This window comes from Tupaia chinensis, unplaced genomic scaffold, assembly GCF_000334495.1.
Source record: "Tupaia chinensis unplaced genomic scaffold, TupChi_1.0 Scaffold000316_1, whole genome shotgun sequence".
NCBI lineage: Eukaryota > Metazoa > Chordata > Mammalia > Scandentia > Tupaiidae > Tupaia > Tupaia belangeri.
This window is the reverse complement of record NW_006159809.1, coordinates 9,907,189-9,915,085: the sequence shown is the minus strand read 5'-3', so window position 1 is coordinate 9,915,085 and position 7,897 is coordinate 9,907,189. Positions and strand designations below refer to the sequence as shown.

The 7,897-nt window shown below is 39.6% G+C and overlaps 1 protein-coding gene across 2 annotated transcripts in view; it reads right to left on the bottom strand.

Moving 5' to 3' along the window:
• PPP3R1 (protein phosphatase 3 regulatory subunit B, alpha) overlaps window positions 1-7,897 on the bottom strand; it is an 83,845-nt gene that overhangs the window by 33,435 nt on the left and 42,513 nt on the right. Inside the window, exon 1 of one of the 2 annotated variants that reach the window (XM_006151299.1) lies at window positions 7,126-7,166. The exons of the other annotated variant lie outside the window; for it this stretch is intronic. Coding sequence (XP_006151361.1) covers window positions 7,126-7,138 — 13 coding nt within the window. The 5' untranslated portion in view covers window positions 7,139-7,166. Of the gene's footprint in view, window positions 1-7,125; window positions 7,167-7,897 lie in introns of those variants that run through there. 2 annotated transcript variants of the gene reach the window in all.

Sequence of the window (7,897 nt, the reverse complement as noted above, 5' to 3'; positions counted from 1 at the left end):
GAGACTGAGAATGAATGTGAGATCAGGCAAACTTCTCTGTGTGGCAGGTGGTAGTGAAAAAGGAAGAAAGTTAACACTTAGATCAGCCACCGTTTTCTCAAGAGGAAGCAAAATTACAAAGGATTATGTGGGAGATTTAAATGGAATGTTGATGATCTGGGGCTGGCCAGTGGTTAAGGGAGCCAGATCCCACGTGGCTGACTATGGTTGGAATTCTTGTCCTAGCAGTGCTAAGACCATGCCAGGCAAGTGTGCATGTGCGACGACAATCTCAACAGGATGGAGAAAAGAAAAGGGACTGTGGCATTACCACACCCCACTAGGGGCTGCTTTCTCTCTTTTCTTCCTCCTCTCCCTCTTTCTCTGTCAGGTGAATACATGTATCCTCTGGCAATTAGAAATAAAAAATTAATAATGTTGATGATCTCAATGGAATTTGAGGTCAGTGAAAGGGAGAAATGACTACAAGGTACAAGAATGAATCAACATTTATATCTGACATAGCTTTCAAAAAGAATTTCAAGCATCATCGCCTTCATGGGAAGCTTTAATTAATTTCCTTAACTGAAGTTGATTTTCTCTTCTGTGAACCTTTACTTTTATTTCTCATAACAGTTTCCTTACACTGTAATAATTTATACATTTCTTTTTTTCCTAGTAGTTAGACTACAAGCACTTTGTGGGTGCTTACCTAAGACGATATTTTAGAGTCTTAGCACTTTTTAAAAAGTAGCACAATTTATATGCTAAAAGAAGAAAACAGACTGTAACTACTTGAAAAGGTAAGAGGGCACTGAAGGCTGAGGCAATTATAGCAGCTTCAGAGAGAACACTGAACCGAGCTGAGTCTTGATGGGATGAGAAGGCATGACAGGAATTAACCTGAATAGGGAAGTATAAATAGTGAAGTGCCTCAAGGATTGGAAGCCCTTCCAATAATAGGTTTCGTGTAAAATAAATAAATAAATAACTGCAAAGTGTATGTATTTCAAAAAGTGGCAGTTTAAATGTGGACAATTTCATTCTGGGGAAATTTATCCAAATCATGCATAAAATAATAGAAGAATGTAACACTGTAGTGAAATAGGGAACAGAAGAAAAAAACTTCTCAGTGGACATCAGAAAAATTTAGACAGATTTGTAAGTCAAGCAATCAACTGACAAATATAGATCTTTCATGAAAAGACTCAACACTTTACTCAAAGCATGGATAAAGGAATAAGAAAAAAAGTTTTAAGTTCTGAGGATAAAAGTGAAAGGGATAGCTTTAACGGTGTATGAGTATTTCAAATGCTTACCATACGTATTTTAAAAGCTTGGCTCTTGTATTGGATATGTAGAAGGGAACATCTATTTGTATTTTTCTTTGCAATCAGGTAAATAGCCCTAATTTCCAGATTTAAAGGGAGAGCAAAAGGGCCAGCTGGTGGTTTGGTGGTTAAAGTGTTGAATCCCACATGGCCAACTTCACGATTTAGTAGCAGACCTAGTGGCTTGAAAAACACATCAGACATGTGTGTGCCCAAAATCTCAAAAGAATGAAGGAGAAGGGACTGTGGAATGACCACCCCCTCTGGGGAGTGATTTCTCACTTTCTCTCTGTTTATCTATCTTTTTCTGTCCAGCAAATGAATGCAACCCATAGCAAAAAATTATTATTATTATTATTTATGTAATCATTTACTTATTTTATTATTTTTTCATTTTTTAAGAAGTATTTAATTAAATTAATTAATTAATTTTAATTTGACCAGAGAGCGATAGGGGTAGGGTGGGGGTGGAATGAGAAAGCAAGCTGCCAGGTCCAGGACTCGAACTGTGGAACTGCGGTCGGTCAAACTGGAGTTCAGCGCCCTTAACCACCACACAACCTGCTGGTCCCTATTCATTATTTTAATTTGACCAGTAAGAGACACAGAGAAAGAGAGGGAAAGTGAGAAAGGAAGCCACCAGATCTGGGATTCAAACTGTGGTCAGCCATGTAGGAGTGTCCAATACCTTAACCACTACACCATCTGTTGGATCCCACAAAAAAATATATTTTTAAAAAAAGAACACGGGGTCAGTAGGTAGTGAGGTAGTTAGGGGCACTGGATCACATGGCCAACTGAGGTTCGAGTCCCGGACTTTCTTCACTTTCTCTTTCTCTCTCTCTCTCTCTGGTGAGTGCACATGCTCTATAGCAAATTAAAGAATAATAATAATTAATTAATTTAATTTAATAATTCTTTTTAAAAAAGAACAGAAAATGATCTGGGAAGTATGGTTCCAGTAGGACTTTTTTCCTTGACTGAACAATAAAAACTAACATCCCTACCAGAGCTGTACTAGCAACAACCATTTCCCCCTCTGCTACAGCCTGAAGCCTTATCGCTGCCATACTTCTTTCTTGCCACTAGCAACTGAAGGAATAATTATGTTGCATACCCACACTGAATAAGTAGCAAAACACAATCCTGAGCAGAATTCTTTCAATTCTAGAGAAACTACAAAATGACATGTTAACTTTACCAGAGACTGGAATTACAGACCTATATAATACCCAGGGTATCAATCTGTAACTTTTCTGTCCTGACAAGATTCCACAGATAAACGAACTGTCAGTAGTTAGAGCAACAACAGTTCTCAAACCCAGAAGTCATTACTGTCTAAAACAGTGTTTGGCAAACGTTCTCTATAAAAGGCCAGGTAACAAATATTTTAGGCTTTGTCAACCATATAGTTTTCTATTTTAACTAATCAACTCTGCCACTGTAGCACAACCATATATAACATGAAAACATGATATACCTCTGTTCAAATAAAATTTTATTAGTAAGTAACTGTCAAAGGCCAATAGTTTCCCAATCCTTCGTCTACAGTGTCATGATTAAATCTGGTTTTGGTAAAATCCAACACTATTCTGAATGTAACACTTTATCTTCACATTTAAAATATAAATATACACATTTGTACGTAATCCTAATTAAGGAAGAAATTCATAAAGGAAAGCCTGGGGTGAGCCCTGTAACACAGCAGTTAAGTGCTGTGCATGGAAAGACAGAGCCCACATGGCCGACTACAGTTCGAATCTCAGACCCAGCAACTTGAAAAACATGCTAGGCATGTGTGCATGTGTGTCTAAAATCCTGATAGGACAGAGGAAAAAGGATTGCAGTGTGACCCTGTCCCATGGGAAAGATGCTTTCTCTGGTGAACACATATGCCATGTGGCAATAAAAAGAAAGCAAGCCTGAATGGAAATATTAGTAGTAAATACATGTAAAGAGTGGTTTGGATAGAAGATTATAGGTAATTGTTGACAGATACCACCGATTTTTCCAAAGTTCAAACAAATAAGGACCACCAAATGGCATAATGGTTATGTCACTGGACTCTTGCATAGTTGACAGCAGTTTGAGTCCTGGACCTGGAGGCTTAAAACTCACACTGGGTGTATATGTGTGTGTGTCCAAAATTCCGAGAGGAGAATGGAGGAAAAGAGATTGTGGCATGGCCATCCTCCCTGGGGGGTGATTTCTCTCTCACTTTCTCTATATCTCCAGTGAGTACACAAGCCCTATAGCAAAAATCTCTCTCAAAAATAAATAAATAAAGTGCAGGGACCAGCAGTTGGCGTAATGGCTATGTCACTGGACTCCCATGTAGTCAACAGTGGTTCAAGTCCCAGACCTGATGGCTTAAGCTCATAATGGGCACGTTTGTGTGTGTGCCTAAGATCCCGAGAGGAAAATGGAGAAGAAGGGATTGTGGCGTGGCCATACCCCCCACCCCCGGGGGGGCGGTTGGTGATTTCTCGCTTTCTGTCTCTCTCTCTCTCTCTCTTTCTGGTGAGCACACCAACCCTATAGCAAAAACCTCTCCAATAAATAAGTAAATAAAGTTAAAAAAATATGTAAGTTACAGAATGGAAAGTAAAATGGATTAATAAGCAGTCATTTTAGTTTAGTCACTGCTATAAAGAAAACTAATTTTCAAGCTACCATCTCTGGTGGCTTGAACTGCAGTCAGCCATGGGGAGTCCAACACCTTAACCACCATGCCACCTGCTGGCCCCACCATTCCAGTTCTTAGAATCTTCCTCTTTTCCTGGTCACTGTCCTTTGACACAAGAGATCTTAAGGTATGCTTGTCTTTTTCCCCCCAGAGAATTCATATAAGCTTCCTGGTCATTGGACAAGTCCTTGAGTTATGAATTTCTAAATTTGGGGAATAGTAGATGGTGTAATGGTTACATCACTGGACTCCCACATGGTTGACCATGGTCCAAATCCCAGATCCGGTGGCTTCAAACACATGCTGGGTGCATGTACGTGCAAGCCCAAAATCCTAAGAGAATAGAGAAGGAAATGTAATGTAGCCATCCCCTCGGGCGAGGAGGGGCAGTGTGATTTTGTGCTTTCTGTCTCTCTGGCGAGTGCACACGCCCTATAGCAAAAATCTCTCTTAAAAAAGAAAAAGGAAAAAGAAATTTCTAAACTTGTCATTTTCTTTAAGTTCTCCAGTACAGTGAGAAGTGTCAGCTCACTCACACTCATCTGCCTCATTTTCCCCAGACAGATCCTTCCCAAAGCTATTTGGTTACCAGAGCTTTACCTCTGAATAAGCAGTTTATTTTATGCAACCACAAGATAAATAAGTTTAACTGTTTACCTCTGTGTGCTACAGGCTCTCAAGGTTTCATTTTTTCATAACAATGGGACTTGCACTACCTTCAAATCCAACCAGGTTGAGAGCCAGTCCAGATTTCCACTACCTTGGTAGTGTGCAGCCTGTACTATTCCTGAGATTACCATATTATTTGGGGTTCAACTATAGGCAACAAAATCAAACTCCAACTACTTAAAGACTGTTTTTCAACATTAGAAATTATTAGAAGACCCCCCCCCAAAAAAAAAGAAATAAAAAAAAGAGTTCAAGTTTGAAACTTAAAGAACAATTTACAAAGTCACAATATAGAACAAGGCCATCAAAGAAATACTGTCTGTCCTACAATCAAGCCGCACAGTGATTCTGAAAGCTTCTGACTCCAGAACATTGCACATACCCAAAAAGTTCATATCACAGGCTGAATCCTACAAGCAGAGCAGGAGAAAAACAAACTCCAACTTATTTCCATCTTTGAAATCTCACAAATATATATGCAGCAGAGTTAAAGAAACATGAAGAACCCTAGCTGCAGGCCAGCCCGTGGCATGGTGGCTAAGGTGGCTGGATGCCACATGGCCAAATGTGCGGTTAGAATCCCAGATTCACATTTTCTAAAACATGCTGAGCAAGTGTGTATGCATGCCCAAAATCCCTAAAGGAGAAAGAAATGGAGCAGAAAGGATTGCCATGTGACCATTCCCCACGGAGGAGGTGCTTTCTCATATTCTCTCTTTCTGTCTCACTCTGGAAAATTTTAAGGTGCGGGGGAAACTCTAGTTGACTAGCTGCAAAGGAATCTGAGACACGTTCCTGTCAATTCTTAAGTCCTTATATACTGGAAGAGGTCTGAATGAGGCTGACAGTCATTGGTAATATAGCATGAAATTCTGGTTTCTGAGTCAACAGATAAACTACAATGGGAGACTATAGAAGGCAAGTGAAGTAACTGAGGGAGTAAAGTTGCTCAGATGATAAAAAGAAATCACGACAGATTAGAAAGAAATTTGGAAAAAAGTCAGAAAGGAATTAGGGAAGCAGATGAAGAAGGAGTAAAGCAGACAGGACTGAATTAGTAAAAGCAAACTGTATGGTCAGCCCTATAGCCTAGTGGTTAAGGAAACTGGATCCCATATAGCCAGCCAGAGTTCAAGTACTAGCCCCAGGAGCCTGAAAGTTAGGCTGGACACATGTGCACGCATGGCCCAAATCCCAAGGGGATGGAGAAATGGAGGAGGTGGTATGGCATGAACATAGCCCATTGGGGGAACTCCCCCCTTTCTCTCTCTCTGGCAAACATTTTAAATATTAGAAAAAAATTTCAGACAATTTTTATTCTGGAAGCTTGCTGTTCTGTCAGAAAAGGACAGAGAATCACCCCTACATCCACTCTCAGGACTTGAATAAAAATATATGGCCCAAATGTGGTGGTGCAGGAGGTTGGGGGCACTACTGTGCAGTGCTGGAAGCCACAGGAAGGGTGCTGGGTGGTTTCCAGGTCTACGTGAACACACCAGGCAGGCATGGGCATGCTCATGACCCTGGCTGGCTATAGGAATGTAGGGGGATCAATGGTGCCTCTGTGTGTGTGTGTGTGTGTGTGTGTGTGTGTCTCCCTTGTATGAAGGAAATAAAAAATATATTAAAAAAAATAAAGAAAAAGAAAACAAGAACAGATTTAATAGATAATGTGTATCTTATTTATTTTTCCTTCCTGAATACATGGAAGCTATACTTTTCAGTCTCGTGGCGGTGAGGCTAAACGTAAGTATGAGCATAAGTAATGTCGGTCACTTCTTGGCCAAAGCAGATAAAAGCACTGCCCGCAGGTCCTCTCATTTCCCTCTTGCCCAGTGATCTTAGAAATCATGAACAGAAACGGTGGCATTAAACTGAAGAGGGGTCAACAGGTGGCACAGTGGTTAAGCCACTGGACCCCCACATGGCTGACCACAGCTTGAGTCCCAAACCTGGAGGCTTGAAAATCACGCTGGGCCCATGTGCGTGCATGCCCATAACACCAGGAGGAGAATGGAGAAGAGAATGCAGCACAGCCATCCTCCCTGGGGGACGATTTCTCATCTTTCTGTCTCTCTTAGGTGAGCACAAGTGCTCTATGGCAAGAGAGCCTGGACCTGTGTTACCAAACAAAACAAAGCTCCTACAAATCCACTTTGAAAGTCTGTTAACCTGAAAACCCTGGTAGATTAAGCCTCTGAGATCTGGGGGTTTATATGTAACTATAGCACATGCAGATATTAATAGCAAATTAGTCTTTTTTAAAGTTCTCTACTCTAGAAACTTCAAAAAACTATGATGCCAAATATATCACTCACTTTAAAGGTAAGGGCTAACTTTAAATAAGTAAACATAAATCATAAAAGTATATGATATATATATATTTATATATATATACACACACATATGTGTAGATATGTGAATAAAAGAAACTCTTGATAACAAAAACATTAAACTTACAGTGTGAGCACATTTCCAAAGGGTAACTTGCCTCATTTCCCTGGGGGGGAGAAGAAAAGAAACAATTGATCACAAAATTGAAATTAATTTCTTTAAAATATTAAGCTTAACTATTTGGAATCGAAATAATATATGGAAATAAACCATAAACTAAAATGTCTACATCCACAAATGACATTTCCATTTTTAAAAACTGGTTTTAGAAAAAAGTAAGTTACACAATATGAAATTATAGAATAAGCATTCTTGAGTTAAAATGGCCTGAATTGTGGTTTGGGCACTGAAGACTTACACAAACATTTAACTAAAATATATTTTAAATATTTTAATTACTTAAACATGTAGTATACCAAATTTTAAAAAAGAATTACTTGTTTAATTTTATTTCTTGCTATGATTATTTTTAATTTGACCAGAGACGCAGAGAGTGAGCGAGAGAGAGGGAAATCAAGAAAGCAAGCCACCAGTCTAAGACTGAATTTTGGTTGACAAGGTCAGAGTCCAGTGCCTGAACCACCATGCCACCTGGCAGCCCCTGTATACCAAATTTTAACACCCAGGAGAATGTCAGTGCTTTAACCTGTCTTTCTGGGTAAACTCATTTCAGGGAAGAGCTTAGCATAAAGCTTTTCCTGTCATCTCTATTTAATTGAAAAGATGCCAAGTGAGCTCTGAAAAAGAAAGCAAAAACAAATTACCAGGTCAGCAGATGGCATGACGGTTAAGGCATTGGACTCCCACATGGATGACCATGGTTCAAGTCCCAGACCTG